The 16,344-nt window shown below is 44.4% G+C and overlaps 1 protein-coding gene across 2 annotated transcripts in view; it reads left to right on the top strand.

Annotated features, from left to right (window-relative positions):
* LOC147733880 (uncharacterized) overlaps positions 1-11,826 on the top strand; it is a 71,002-nt gene extending 59,176 nt beyond the window's left edge. Inside the window, exon 4 of one of the 2 annotated variants that reach the window (XM_086952783.1) lies at positions 9,350-11,826. In XM_086952783.1, the coding sequence (XP_086808909.1) occupies positions 9,350-9,510 (161 nt within the window). In that variant the 3' untranslated portion in view covers positions 9,511-11,826. Of the gene's footprint in view, positions 1-9,346 lie in introns of both variants that reach the window. The other variant, XM_086952782.1, reaches the window with a different exon arrangement.
* Positions 11,827-16,344: the final 4,518 nt, after the last annotated feature.

Below are 16,344 nucleotides of genomic sequence, written 5' to 3'. Positions count from 1 at the left end.
CTGCAAAACAAAGTGCTTACTTACATGTAGTAGTAGTTTTGCAGCTTGAAGAATGTTCTGAATGCACATACAATCCTCCTACCTCTACAAGAAATGAGGTGCAACATGAACGTGGAACAAGGAGCAAATAAAATAAGAAAGTTGTTTTAGTCATGATGGGAAAGTCACAACAGCAAATCAAATTGCCAAGAAGTAGGGAAAAAAAGAATCTAATGATAACAACCATTTGGAGACTTCTTGTGATACACATCTCACCTCATAATAGCATAGACTTGACACCAAATGGTACCAGATGGTCCACACACAAAAAAAGAGTCTAAAAATAATCTTGTTCCAACCAACCGATAGCAGAATATAATACATCATGTGAATCCAGAAACTTCCCACAGCTGCAAAACTACTACTACAGGTAAGTAAGCATTTTGATTCTACTCTCACGGCCCCCCGCCACCCTCCGTCCCATTTCAAACTCCTTCCCTCATGTCAATTCCTATTTTGGAAAGTGGCATTATTTATAGAAATCATTTCTCTCAAACATATTAGTGAGCTTCAAGTACTTGCTCCAATTTATAAAATTAGATTATTTTAAAGAACAAAAATGACACCAAAATGACAAAAATCCAATAAGAGGATCTTGAGATATAAATGTTTAGAGGGATAAATAACAATAGTGCCAAAAAAGCGCAAAGTGCCAACTGCTGGCAGCTGGTTGGGCTAACTCGAGGCAAGTGTAACAAGTGAAGCCGCGCATGATGCAATGCAAGTGGCATTAGAGGGTAAGGTTGGTCCCGGGCAGGAAGTTACTTTCACACAATTTTCGAGAAGGCTGCAGGCTGGATCCTAAGACTGGCTTGGTGACAACAGGTTGCCAAAGGGCGAGGTCTCGGTGAAGCCGTGAATAAAGGAAAAAGCTATGAGCAGGACATTTCTGGAGTCCGCACCCAGCAATTTGTCAACCTCAATTGTCTGCTGCTTGGCTTGGGACCTGATGAAGATATCTACTTTTGAACTTGGTCTCTTTTCTGGAAGTTGAATTTCTTAAGTGGGGCACCGCTTCAGTATGTAGAAGACTAGGTTTCAGCATTGTTGGATGCCGGTCGACGTCAGGCCAGCTGAATAGAATTTGCTGCCGCGGAGAAGCCAAGTCATGCCCATTGGCAATGCACCCTCTGCAGATTGGTTCTCGTCTTCTGTCGTGCCAGTTCTCAAGGTAAAAATCCTTGACTTTAAGTCCCAGGTTTTAGGTTTAGGCAGGTGCAGTGCACTCTGACACCAACCAAGTTTCCCAGGACCTCCAGAACAGCACTTGAGGGTAAGGACTTGCCCCAACAGCAACTACCAGCAGCATCAAGGACATGTCCAAATGAAACTGGTCAGGTGGACTCATTCCGGAATCAGGCTTTTTTTTCCACCTTTTGTGTCCCTGAATTAGTAATAGGTTAGCCAACTGGCTTCTGTTTACCACAAGTCCATTAGTGTTATGAAGTGGGTGTCTAAGAGTGTTGCATTTCTGTCCAGTACCAACCTGTGCGTGGAGTACCATGCTTTGCCTCCCCCTAAACCAGCTCTCCTACTCCACCTGGATTTGGAGCCTGCCTGACTGCCTAGAAGAAAAGGGAGTCAGGCCCAGGTCTGGCAATGACAGGGTAGGCATCCTTTGAAACTTAGCAAGGGGCTAACCACAGCCACCGGTCTACCTTCTCAAGGAAGAACGACTCCTCCCCACACTCAAAGCCATTTGTTTACTGTCTGGGAGGAATCCACTTCTCACTCCAGTGAAGGCATCAGCGCTCATGCGAAAACCGGAGACTGGCAGGAAAGCCTTTTGGTTTTGGGCAGCAAAATGATTACTTTCTAATAGTATCCATTCTTTCATAATAATATAAAATCCCATTTTACTATTAAATTGAATTTTAAATTACTATTAAAATAAGCCCTTGAACCATTTTTCTCGCTCTCCCCAAAATGAATTTAATGCTTGTTAAATATAATAATGCAAACCAGCAGTAGCTTTACTGTTGGTTAAACATTAGACATACATGTCCTACTTTTAAATACTATGTACCCTGCCCTATGGAAATTAATGTCGACCTTAGGGGTGCGGGTGGGCTTATAAGTATGAACACAGAAGGTTTAGACCTGACAAAAGGTTTCTTTTGACAAGTTGAAATTGCAGTTTTAAAACTGCAGCACCAGGCTGCAGTGGGAAGCCAGGATACATGTTTTAGTGTCACTTTAGTGGTGGCAAAACAAGTGCTACACTTCACTAGTGTCAGTTACCGTACAATCCCTGTGTACAAAGAATATATTATACTAGGGACGTGTAGATAAATTTAAATGTGCTAATGAGGGATTTAGCCAGAGCAACATGTTTTATGGGTCACATGACCTGCTCAGCAGTGTCCCAGTGGGCAGAGGCCTCAAACCAGCAATAAAACTTAGCCAAGAATAGTGCTGAAAAGGGGCTTTTGCCTACACATTGGAAGAGAAAAATAAGCATGTGGCTGCTGCAAAATATTAGTCTGCCTCAGTACAACCTCCACGCGCCACTGTTTTAATGCACTTTTGAACGGTTAGACACAAATACTAGTCTGTACATGGAGGCTCGGCTTTAAAAAGTTTGTAGATCACTGCTAAATGGGACCCTTTTAGAGTTGTGTGGTACTGACCTCTGCCCTATAGAAGACTGTGGATTGCTGTGTCCTGCTCGTTGTCAAGGAGCCGCCTAGCGCCTCGCCGGACCCGCTTCGCGGGACCCGCAGCGCTCGTGAAACTTCCTGGACTGCTGCCGAGTGGCTGGAACATTGCTGAGGGAAGTGCGGGGCAGGCAAGTGAGTCGGCGGGGCTGCGAGCTTCCTGGCAGGGACTCCAGTGTCCAGGAGTCCCTGCGCGCCCAACTCGTAACACCTGGGCTGCTCTCCCCGCTGGCCACGCCCCCCGCCAACGGAGTAAAAGCGGACTCGTCCCACTGCTTACTGGGACCCTTTTGGAGTTGTGTGGTACTGACCTCTGCCCTATAGAAGACTGTGGATTGCTGTGTCCTGCTCGTTGTCAAGGAGCCGCCTAGCGCCTCGCCGGACCCGCTTCGCGGGACCCGCAGCGCTCGTGAAACTTCCTGGACTGCTGCCGAGTGGCTGGAACATTGCTGAGGGAAGTGCGGGGCAGGCAAGTGAGTCGGCGGGGCTGCGAGCTTCCTGGCAGGGACTCCAGTGTCCAGGAGTCCCTGCGCGCCCAACTCGTAACACCTGGGCTGCTCTCCCCGCTGGCCACGCCCCCCGCCAACGGAGTAAAAGCGGACTCGTCCCACTGCTTACTGGGACCCTTTTGGAGTTGTGTGGTACTGACCTCTGCCCTATAGAAGACTGTGGATTGCTGTGTCCTGCTCGTTGTCAAGGAGCCGCCTAGCGCCTCGCCGGACTCGCTTCGCGGGTCCCGCAGCGCTCGTGAAACTTCCTGGACTGCTGCCGAGTGGCTGGAACATTGCTGAGGGAAGTGCGGGGCAGGCAAGTGAGTCGGCGGGGCTGCGAGCTTCCTGGCAGGGACTCCAGTGTCCAGGAGTCCCTGCGCGCCCAACTCGTAACACCTGGGCTGCTCTCCCCGCTTGCCACGCCCCCCCGCCTATCAGCCTATCACAGAACGGCATAGCGCATAACAGTCCTTAGGGTTACCGCTTCGCGGGAGCGCGCCGGGAGAAGCCCGGCACAAGGGCGGGACCGTCCAAGGCCGTCACAGGCCGGAGTAGGCTGGGCTGGGCCTACTCTCTTGGTTCTGTCTTCTGTCATCAAGCTTCTGGTCCAACAAACTGATAAACTGCCCCATAGCTATTATCACACTCTAAGACGCCATGCCGTCCCCGGCAAGGGAAAGTACCCCCATGAGGCAGGGAGGAGTTAAAAATAAGACCCTAGAGAATTACTTTCCTCGGGCTGTGGGGGATGTGGACAAGGAGAGCACACTAAACCGGCTCAGGGCTGAGCGGAGACGCTCTATAGATAATTTGAAAAGTAGACCTCTTGGAGAATATCCCCCCACGCCTAGCGAAGAGTTGACCCTAATTGAAGACGTCCCGATCCTGTTGAGGGATTGTACAAAAACTCCCTCAGCGTCACCTATGAGCTCAACCCCAGTGAGTAGCATAAGCCCAAGCAGGTGGACGATTGATCTAATTTCTCAACCTCCTCCAGCACCGAAACCCAGGAAAGCTAAACCTAAGCCAGCTGCGGCACAAGGTGTATTTGGGCCCCCCCCAAACAAACGTAGGAGGAAGACTAGGTGCGCCCAGGGAAAAAACAAACCCAAGACCCCCAGTCATTTAAACCCCCCATACCGACTGTGACAACAGTGGATGACTCACATCCTAAACCCGCTGCACAGGATGGTTTGGCCCCCGCTCTGATTAAAGAGACTGCAAGCAACATTGTTAATGCCCCCCTCTCTTGCGCCCCGCTAGGTAACTTGGAATTCCTGCTCAGGTCACTATTGTTACCAATTAGTGAAAGCATCAAAAAGGTGGAAATCAGACTAACCATTCTTGAGGCTACACTAAGTAGTATGAAAATCCCGGTCAATTCTCATGAAAGGCCTCCTAAGCCTATTGCCACCCCAACAGCCCCGAAACAGCCCCCAAAAAGCGTTACGCATCTTGCCCCTTCACAGGGTGCAATTGCGGCCGCCCCACCACAAACACAGAGGAATAACCCTGCCCCAAAGAAGTCATCTAATCCTATAGGGCCTACGCACCAACACCATTAATGAAGCTTCCCCCCAGGCCACGTAGACCCAATTTACCACCAGAGGCAAATGACTTTACAGTAGTCATGGCGGGTGTTCCACCGCTAGAGGTGGGTGAAGCTGAGGATTTCTGTGCCTTAAAAAGCAGGGTAATTAAGTGGTTAAACCTGAATAGACCCTTACCAGTACACTTAAGCAATGAAATCATAATGGTTAGAAGGGTGCCTTGGGTGGGGAGAACACGCAAATCCATTATAGGGGATTGCATATTGGTGAGCTTCAGGGACGCTGGAACTGTCGCTCACATATGCCAGGGAAAGAATAGATCGCAGGTGTCAACAATCCAAACCCTCCATGTCTTTCTTCTTTCCCCCCATCCCTGCCCCTGCACATACGACTCGATCATATGATAACTGGGAAAGGGTGGGTCGGAGGGGTGTTCATCACGAGTTTAACCCCAGGCCACTATTCAGCCGCCCAGAGCCACCTCTTCATACATTCAATCGGTTTCATTGTCTGGATGGCCTTGAGGGGGTAGATTGACAAATAGATAATGGTGCATGGGGAGTAGGGGGTAAAGGGGTTTTGAATGAAGAGCCGGAGAAGCACAGTCCTGAGGCAAAGCAAATGTCATTGAGTTGTGCCTGGATGCCTGTGCTGGATGAACCTAGGGCTGTAGATATTGCATGTATAGGAGGGGCACATGGGCCGGATATGGAAAAGCCAGGGTATGAATTACAAAGAGGGCCCCAGGGGGGGAGGGGTGCAGGGGGGTGAGGCACTAAGAATTATTTCATGGAATATAGCTGGTCTGGCTGGAAAATTTAATAACAATGAGTGGCTCGAATATATCAGGAAATTTCATCTAATCTGTTTGCAGGAGACCTGGGCCTCGGAGAATAACTTCCATTTGCAAGGGTACAAGTGCTTCTTTGTACCCGCTCAAAAATCAAGATCAGGGAGAGCCATGGGAGGATTATCTATTTATATAGACCTGGGCCTTCCGGGCAGTTGCACTTGTCTTGACTGGAACTCCCACAGGATTCAGGCAGTTAGGTTCTCCGGGAAGGGGCTTAGATTTGTTGTAGTAAATATTTACAACAATGAGACAGCGGGATCCCATACCTCTCTTGTTATTGAATTAGATCATAGGCTGGGCCAGGACATAACGGGCCAAAAAAAGGGGCACCCACATGGGCTGTTGGTTATGGGAGATTATAATTGCCACCTGTGCCCGGCACTGGTCCAAATAAACACAGACTGGTCCCAATGCCCCATGGAGAAGGGGCCGCACTTTTCTCATACGCCGATAGGTTCAGCTTTCAGAACGCTCCGGCTCATGTATGACCTTGAACATACCATTAACATAGGGACGCAGGAGGATGGCACACTCCCTCCCACATTTAAGGGTAGAGGATGCTCATCCTTCATAGACTATATCCTGGTTTCAAGATCCCTGATAAATAAGATAACTAGTGCAGGGATTGAATGGAGTGGTTTGAGTGACCATAACCCTCTTGTCTTGGAGCTGTTGTACAGGGTGGGCTCAAGTAATAGAGTCCAACGCACTTTCACTGAGAGGGCAACAGACCAGGGCAGGAGACTAAAGTGGGCTAAAATTGATGGGGAAAAGTTTTACAAGGACCTGGTGGACGCTGGCAAACTTGCCATCAATGACTGTTTAGATACAGAAGTCCACGGATTGAGGATACTGGAAGCATTCGACCAGATCGCTAATCTGGTCGATGGTCTACTAAAGACTAGAGTGCCACTAAAGAACCACGGGAACCCTCGATGGTTCGACAAAGACTGCTCCAAAGCTCTGAGGGAGCTGAAAAGCTGCCTTAAAATTAAACCAAGGGTCCCCCATAAAGTTAAGGTGTGTAGAGAAAATTATAAAAAGGAGATTAAGAGGAGGAAACTCGCCTTGCAGGCGGAAGCGTGGGCAGATTTAAGAGAAGCAGGGGAAAGAAAGGATCTAGCGGGCATCTGGAAAATAATTAATAACCCAACTTTCCAGGAAAAAGACACCCCGGATATAGCGCCTAATATCCTCCCAGAGCAGTGGGTTACCCACTATAGGAGTCTGTACAATCATGAGCCTGGCTCTATTGTAGAGTTATCGGCTATTCCAATTGAGGCCCCATTGGTAGAATTTTCCATTAAGGAGATCACTGCAGGGATTGAGGGCCTGACTAAAAATAAAGCCCCGGGGCCCGACGGAATCCCCCCAGATCTGTTTCTGAGTAACATTGAACTTTGGGCCCCCCTAATGACAAGGGTCATTAACACTGCTATTACCTGTGGCCTGCCCCCGTCTTGGTCCACGGCAGTAATTGTGCCGATTTTTAAGAAGGGCAACAGGGATGACCCAAAGTGCTACCGCCCGATTTCCCTGATCGACGTGTCAGCAAAACTCTTGGGGAGGGCAATTCTTAACAGACTGTCCAAGTGGACCGATGAAAATAACATCTTCTCGGACACTCAATACGGATTCAGGACAGGGAGGTCCACTAGTGACCAATGCCTGAACCTTTATATGCTGACTACCAAATATACCATGGCTAGTGATGAATCCATTTACATGGGTTTCATGGATTTGGCAGCGGCATTTGACCACGTCAATAGGGAGAAATTGTGGGGTATGATGTTTAGTATGGGGATAGAGAGTGGCCTAATTAATATATTGAGGGAACTGCACAGCGACACCACGGCTAAGGTCCGATTCAATAGGGAGGGGGGACTGACTAGCTCTTTTCCTTGTATGAGTGGAGTCCGACAAGGCTGCATTCTTCCCCTTTTTTGTTTTCCCTTTATATTAATAATTTGGAGCAGTTTCTGTTAGGTCTGAAGGCAGATTGTCCAAGGGTCGGGTCGCGTCATATCCCTGTTCTGCTTTTTGCAGATGACGCGGTACTGATCGCACGTACACCCAGGAGCTTACAAATCTTGATTGATGGATTTGTTAAGTTCATGGGTGCCCTGGACCTCTCTGTTAACCTGAGTAAATCTTATGTGCTCCTGGCGGGGAAAAAAACTACCTCCAAATTCACATATACAATAGGGAGTCACATTGTAGAAGAGGTCAAAACGTTTCCCTATCTCGGTGTAACATTTGATGGTGCCTTACAGTTTGATTCCTTGGTGGAGGAGCGTTGTGGTAAAATGATTGCATCTAACGGGGCAATAGCTAGCTACGGCAGGAGGCTAGGAAGATGGTCCCCGGAACAGGTGATGAACTTGTACAGCTCTGTATTATGCTCCAAGGTAATTTATGGGGCAGAAGTATGTGGCTTTGTCAATACCACTAGAATCCAACGAGAAGAAAATAAATATTTGAAATCAATCTTGAGGGCACCCCAAAGTACTGCTGGATTGATTGCCCACAGGGAGTTAGGGAGGCCATATATAGAAGACCTGGTAAAACTGAGGCCCATTATTGCTTGGCTAAAAATCTGGGTCAATCCTGATGCGACACTTAGTAGAGAAATCTTATTGGACTGTTTAGAGAGGGACAAGTGTATGCGCATTCCCTGGCTCCTTTATGTGAAGAACACCCTAGAGGAGCTAGGCTTCGGGAACCTCTTTACTCACCCTGCACCTATTGTAGCCCAGAATAAGCTGCTAGTAGGGAGAATTTTTCCAGAGCGGAAAAACCTATGCAGAGCTGAGGCTGAAGGGTGCAAAAAGACAGTGAGGGCCCATTACCTAGTGAAGAGCGTGGAGGGTATGGAGCCATACTTGTACCTCATGTATAACGCACAGGATAGGTTCTTGATGTGCCGTTTCAGACTGAACCTACTCCCATTTATGTTGGCATCACCAGCAGGATTTGCTACATCAATTGAACAGAAGGGGCCCTGCGGCTGCGACAACAGGTCTCCGCAGGACTCCCTTCACTTTGTCTTACTTTGCCCCTTTTACTCAATGCCCAGGCGCAGATTCCTAGTAAACCTTTTAAAAAAAGCTAAATTGGTCCACGCTAGGGAGGCATTAGTATTTTTACAGAAAGCTTCGGAACCCTTAATATTGTGTAGTATTATGAATTTTATTAAGGTAGCACTCCGTTTAAGGCTTACTAGGGGAGAAGATTGAAATGTTTCTAATTTTAACCTTTTTAAGTGTTGTACACGGTTTCACTTGTATTTTATGTTTTGTTAACCCTCTGTACAAAGAATCTTGAAATGTTTAATGACTTTTTACTATGTATATATGCGTGTGCTTTTATGGTGTTTTTTAATCGCCGAATAAAGATTCTTTGACTTGACACTGCTAAATGTATTTGAAGCAGATAGATTTTGCAAAAGAACTGGAAATCGTGTAATAGAATTTTTGCTTGTGCAGGCCTGGGAAAACATGCCATCTTTGCTTAACTATTAGTGTAATCCTTTGTATTGGATCTAATATATATATGTGTGAGGAATATGATGTGTGACAATAGGACTATATATGGTTTTATTTTTTTATTGGTTCATATAGAAAAATCCGAAATTGTCGATTTCTTTAACAAAAAAAATACATGCGAGTTGTAAAACAGAGCACCGTACTGGATCATTAGGAAATATAGAAAAAAGTATTTGCAGTAACTTATTTGTTTCTTATTTTCTCTCACCAGAAGGCGATTTACCAGAATCTGTTACTTCAAATTCGAGTACTTTCACGCCTGAAAAAACCACTATCCCGGTTCCAGCTATTGGCTCCAATGCCACCTTCAACGCCTTCAAGCAACGTTATTTAAAAGAAAGAAGCAAGAGTGTAGATATTGGCCTGCCGAAATAGAAAACAGACTTTTTGCTTTGCTTTTTTTTCTGAAAAGGGAACAATTCATTTTTAAATGTCAATGGAAATTGGTAACCTTTGGACACTGAAGTTGGTCAAACTTTTCAAGTGTGCTGTATCCTGCATGAAGTGAAGAGCGCCTCTTCGACACAAACCAAATGGTGGTCTGGCCTTTCTGGCCCCCAACATTCTTGCACTGAACTACTGATTAGTGGTCTGCATTAAGGATACCTCACAAATCGAAATGTGTTTTTTGTTTTAGCACGAACAAAAGCTTTTAGGTAGTATGTACAGGTAAATGACATACACAGTCTGCAGAAGGATGGGTAATGGAGAACTTTTTTATAGTACTTAGTATGTAGTGGGCCACATTAGAAGCACTGTGAGTGGATTGTGTACCCTATTGATGGTAGCACCAGAGCACACACCACCTGGGAACTTGCACACTCCACCTGGGAACGTCACGGTTGCACTGTGGGTTGAATACTTGACACTGAGCTTCCTTCAACCTGCAGAGGAGATGTTTGAATACAAGGTAGCCAAATCTGCCTTTCGTCCTTCCAAGTTTAATAAGATGCTGGCTCAACCAGCTTCTGTCATTTCCTGCTTGCTAGTTTATCCTACCCAAATGAAGCTAGTTTGCTTTCTGGTAGCGTTAGCCTGTCTTATTATAGTGTTCATAATCCTGTATCTGTACTGCAAGACCTGTATTCACTAGGCTATCCAAGAATATCCATTTCGAGGTGAAAGCATTATCTTTTATGATTTTGCACTAGTATTGCATGTCAATGAATAGTCCCACGTGCAAAATATACATACAAATAGTTAAAAAATGACATCCTTCGATTATGGGTAACAGCCCTTTAAAGCTGCAGCCTTCCTAAGTCGCAAGTGCGTGGCTGTGAGTGCCTTATTTATTGTTTTTTGGCTTTAATGGTGTTTTGTACCCTATCTTCACAAAAAGGAGTCATACTATTACTGTAAATCGTGATTATTCCATATCAGATTTGTTTTTATAACTGTGAAATCGTTGGTTTAAAAAGAAAAAATATCACCTATTGTTTATTCTTCCAGAATTGAATAATTTGGTTTCTTCTTAAATAGACCTACCATCATTTCTAGTTAACAAAAATACAAACTGTAAATGGGGTTCGTGTTGGCTTGCCCAGAATGTTGTTGCAACATCTGAATTAAGCATTTTAAATCAACACGCAGTGATTGTCTGGGACTCGAAATTCACAGAAATGTACTCCAGTACTTTTAAAGAGGTGCAAATCCTTTTTTTGTTTTGTTTAATATAATAAATATTTGATTACTACGTTCCAACATTTCTCAGTTTATTTGGTCCTGCTTACAAGCATTACTATTAAAATCACCTTATTAGTGCCTGTTGGTACCTGATTTGAAAGACTACAAGCCCATTACATTTCTGGTTGTGCCTTGTCGTGTATGTTTAGATCCACCTGCCCTCTTTTTTTCTTTACATTCTGGTATTCCTAATCCTGTATCTATACTGCAAACCCTGCATTTGCTAGACTGTAAGGGAATATCCAAGACCAGGTGAACTAGCCACACCTAAAGTGGGAAAACTGGGGCAGTTGTAGTAGTGCTACCTCAAGGTCTTGATGTCGGTTTCCACTTAAAATTGCAAGAAACATGATGTAGAAAATGTAGTTTTGCTAAATCCCTGTGCAGCACAAGAAACCGGCTGAAGTATTTTTATAGTGTAGTTTATGAAACGTAAGTTTTGAGTGTTCATGGTTTCTCAGAATCTAACTGCATTTCATACCGTACAGTAAGGGATGTCTGGTATTGGTCCACGAGGGCTAAAACTCTGTCGGAATTTAAGGATAATCTCGGGCTGTTGGAGCGATTCCTATCTAGATCCCTGATACATCAATGTATATTGTGTGGATCTCTGAAACATATAGCGTGGTTCTGGCCCTTTCTGACCAAGGCTGCTTTTTACTGATAGTTATCATTTTACATTATGTGTTGATTGATTGTAACAGTTGTCCTTTTTTTAGTTCATGTTTTGTCAACTGAAGTAGATGGGTATTTCAATTATAAGCTATATTAGCTAATGTTGTTCAACATACAGATGTTTTGTTATTTACATAATATTTTTGCAGTAATATCTTGTTTACATTTGGTACTTTTGTATTGAGATTTTGTATTTATGTGCACTGTGTATTTTATAATGGTTCTAAATTTATTTTCATAATTCTAAACCTTTATATTTAAAATTCGCCCAGTGGGTGATGTTAAACTACAGTAACGTTTTTTATACCTGGAATAAACCGATTTTAAACAAGCTCTCATTTGTTTGTTTTTATTTAAAAAAATGTTTGAATATAAAAACATTGTTTTTCCTTGCATTTCACTGCCATTCGGATACCTTGGCTCTGATGGATATTCCAGGGGAAAAAAAGTGTCACCTTATATACTGCGTTTGAAAAAAATGTAGTAAATGCATGTCACAGACTGTTCTAAATTTGAGCCGATGGACCCACTGGCATTCTTTTTCTGGGACAGGCACTTAATTTTCGTCATCAGCTAGGGGCCGCTAGAAAGTGAGGGGAAAACTCACAAAAGCAAAATAGGAAGAGAAAGACGGAGAAAACGTGACCAAGGGAAAGCAGGGACTGGCAAAAGTGAGATAAACCGGCAGCAGTGTCTGGTAGTGGACTATAGAAGCATGAGGTGAACTCAAATGGCCTTCTAGAGCATCTTACCACTTGCAGAGCGGGGCAGAGTTTTTTTTATCAAAGATGGTAATTCATCCCCGTCTGCTTTACTTTTTTTATAATCTCCCTGTCCATATTCCTAAATACACATTCCACATCTTACACTCTGCATTGGGGAGTTTGATTTGGAATGAGGTGTGGTGGCATGTTGCGCTTTGTAAATTACAACGACCGGTTGAGAAGGGTTGGGGGGTTGAATGCCCCGAAATCCAAACATAATTATTTGGCAGCACAATTGCAATGTACCCTTTGGCTGGCGGGTGACACACAGAAAAACTCTGCCTTTTTGTGGCTGCTCGTCTGCAAAGTCTAATCCAACAGACTGGCCTACTCCATGGCAAACTTCCACCCAACTGTAATGGGCTGCTTAGGGCAGCGTATAGTAGCCTTCATTGTAGTCTGCGACTTATGCCCTACTTACCTTGATATTTGCCTGGGATTCCCGCGAGTTCCATTGCTCCCTTTCGATATATTCCGTGCAGGACTCTTACCTAGGAGAAAATAGTTCTTGGCAACTATTGAACACAACAACCCTGTCCCATCAGTGATCGCATTTATGTAACCATCGTCATTCTAGTGTAAAATAGGTGCGCTGAAAGAACCGTCGGACAGGAACAGATATAAATTATATGCACCAACAGAGTAAATGGATGGTGGATTTCTACCATAGTGCTAAAACCTTGAGTACAGGCTGGTATAAAAACACATGACCGTAATAATGCGTACTCCTACGATGCAATCCCAACTAGGTCTACCTAAAGTATACCTAGCATGTATGTAGGTGTAGAGCCAAGAATCCCCCTAGGATAAAGTCAACCCCATTACCTGAAGTGAGAGACTGAGGGACCCTGTCTTGGTCTCGAGATGGGCACCCTGCAAGGGATGTCAGACCACTGCGACCTGAAGTGTCTGCATGCAGGAACCTCAGTGTCTTGTGTCAGTATGGAAGTCGTTTTTCTCCTTGCCCTGCCTCAGCAAAGATATGGTGTTTATATACCCAAACTGGTATCCTGGGTGGGGGGTCTGCCTTGTTGTGTTTGGTCGGACTTAGGATGATGGAAGTATACATAGTTGTTATGCAGGAGATAGTAGTCCTGCTTCATTTCCAAGAATCCTCATGCATAGCTGTGAGTGTCTGAATGAAAGCCATGCAGTTCAGCAAAAAAAGGTGTCTATTGTTTAAAAATTCCTAATTTGGTTGTTTAAAAAAAGACCAAATTTTACCCAACACAAGATGAGCCACATTTTTATGTTTCCTGGCTGGGCGATGCAACATTACTGTTGCTTGTTATCGCAGACGATGGTCCCTGCAACACCTCACAGATCAGGTCAGTTGAGCACAGATGATTTTCTGTATTACCCACAGCCGATGCTGGTGAAGCCTGTGTGACATCCAAGGCCTGAATATTTGTAAAGGAGCGGATATCCGTTCCAACCAGAGCAGAAGCATCCTGTGGTGCAGACATCAAATGGGAATACCCTGAGGGCATAGCAGTACATGGGCCCGTATCTGGTCCAGTAAAGCGTCCACATCCGGTGCTGTAACCAATGGAAGTGTTATACAGAGGTCCAACACGCATTCTTGTCCGCAGAGCAGGCATCGGCGGATAGGCAGAACACAAACGATCCAGACTGGTCTAAATGACAGGAACCAAGACTCGCTCAGTTTGCGAAGGCGAGGTGTACCCAGATGGAGTACCTTGTGATCACGATATCTGCACTCCAGGAGCTTTTTCTATCTCCTTGGTGACTGGTACATCTATTACATAGCAGAAAAATTACTTTTATCAGGAACAGGATCAGCAGAAGTCCTCTAAAAATGCTTCTGAGTGTATGAAGTTTGGAATCAACCCGAAGACGGTCTGAAAGGTGCTTTACAGTCCTGAACATATGGTCTTAAATAGGTGTACTATACCCTTCATATCAGACGTGTTCAAGATATGTTATACCATTTCTGTGAAATGGAAAGCACAGTTTGTTCGTTCTAGTGCCAGTATCTCAGCGGAGGACCGAGCGACCTGGAGATCAAAAGTCTCTCAGGCGGAGGTTAAGGGCATGGTTTTCTGTAAAAGCATGTTTTTTTTCAACTCGGTATCAAACCGTATAAAGGAAAAATTCAGCGAAGGTCATAATGGCGCCTCCCTGACTGTGTGGGTCGTTGGAAACAATACTTGCCTACAACAAGTAACCCTGAAGTCTACAGTGACAAGATATGTGATGCTCAGAAGCATTCCACAACAACCTTAATCATTCAGCATCAAGTATCCTGTTCTAGTATATCTTTAGCAGAAGATACAATGTTGCCCAGTAAATAAATCCTGGATGTAAATGTAGTCAAACCATTATCAACTACAGCAAATGATTATTCTAGGTTAATTCTATGAATTTCACATAGTCTCTCCACAGCTTCTTGTTGAGAGATCTTCCAGATTTCATTGTAAATGGCGTATAAGAAACGTTTCTGATGTGGCTTTCGGGCACCTAATAAAAAGTCCCTTGGATGCATGTCTTCTGATAGTAAGAATAAGTGTTGTTTCACCTGGGACAGTGTCGAGGTTTTTAGCCAATTTTAGGCATAACTTTCCAACACTGTATGATGTATCTTTGTACATAGCGTTGGTCCGGCCTATGGATACTAAACCTTTTGGTGGTACATCTGAATCTTGTCTGACATCTATTTGTGACTGAGAACAAGGAGCTCAGAGGGAAAATAAGGTCATAGGTCGCCCTCCAATTCAATATATACTTTCACACAAATGACCTAGACCACAGAGGCACCTATGAGTTACTTATTTTTATGTTGTACCCTAATTTGCAAGACTTTTGCAACTAGCTCCTTTATTTTAATTTATTGAGGTAGGAGGTACATCCATATAGTGCCATATTTAAAAATGCCCAATCCCTTTATGTAGAACAACAGATGTGGGACCACGAATAACACACACCTATGTGCCAAACTCAGACAAACAGAAAAAAGTGTGTGTGAGCAAGATGGCGCCTCACGGGCGCACCACCGACAGGAACCTGGCAGGTACTCACCAGGATTGCCCTGATCTCATCATTGGCACCATCAAGCTCAAAAGAAGAAATGTGTCCAGTAACAAACCACAATGTGTTTGTGAAGATGTGCAGTGTAAATGAACCACAAACAACACAAATAGTGTCAAAACAACATATAAACCACAAACAACACGGATATTTATTTTATTCTGTCTCTTTCGTGTTGGTTGTGGGCTCTAAAAAAGTGAGTATAGTTACTACTTATCCAACCATACTCTACCTGTCGAAATGTTTCATTGCCAAACAAATTTAGCCAATTTCTTTAGGGCGTCACACATTTTTAAGCCACTGTATTGGACAAACATGTAAACAATATGTCAAAAACACATAATTGTCAACCTGCCTTTAAAAACCTGATATGTATCAGTGATCCCCAAAGCACATAAAAACACAGTATTTACCCTCAATCGACTAACTTTGCTCATACCAGTCGAGAGGACGGAACCCTCATGGGTTTCTGAATGACTCCAGATGTGAGTCACTTCTCCTTCCCTTCGAAAAATTTTACTGCAAGGGATAGAGCATATTCAGTTTGTATGCATATCTTATCTTGACTCTTTCAAGCCTTCTAAGGAATCACTTCCCTTTACTGCCGATTATTAAAATCTCTCATCTTTCACGATGAAAATTACGTTTCTATAGAAACCCTATCTTTTGTCTTGTGGCTAAAATTATTAACCTGCGAGCGTGTGATGATCTACAACCTTCACCCCAAAGCTGAACATCGCTACTGTACGTCGAGCTAAAGACCTTCACAGCCCCCGTCTCTGGTTCTCATACTCCTTATCGATGAAAATTTTGTTTCTTTAGAAACCCTATCTTTTGTCTCGTGGCTAAAATTATTAACCTGCGAGCGTGTGATGATCTACAACCTTCACTCCAAAGCTGAACAACACTACTGTACGTCGAGCTAAAAACCTTCACAGCCCCCGTCTCTGGTTCTCATACTCCTTACTGATAGGGAAGATGACAAGCGGCGTTTACTCAGCCCGTGTGCCATCTCTGCCACCGCCTTCCTCTATTTGAA

The sequence above is a fragment of the Lissotriton vulgaris genome, chromosome 1_2, assembly GCF_964263255.1.
Source record: "Lissotriton vulgaris chromosome 1_2, aLisVul1.2, whole genome shotgun sequence".
NCBI lineage: Eukaryota > Metazoa > Chordata > Amphibia > Caudata > Salamandridae > Lissotriton > Lissotriton vulgaris.
This window is presented reverse-complemented; position numbering and strand designations above follow the sequence as displayed.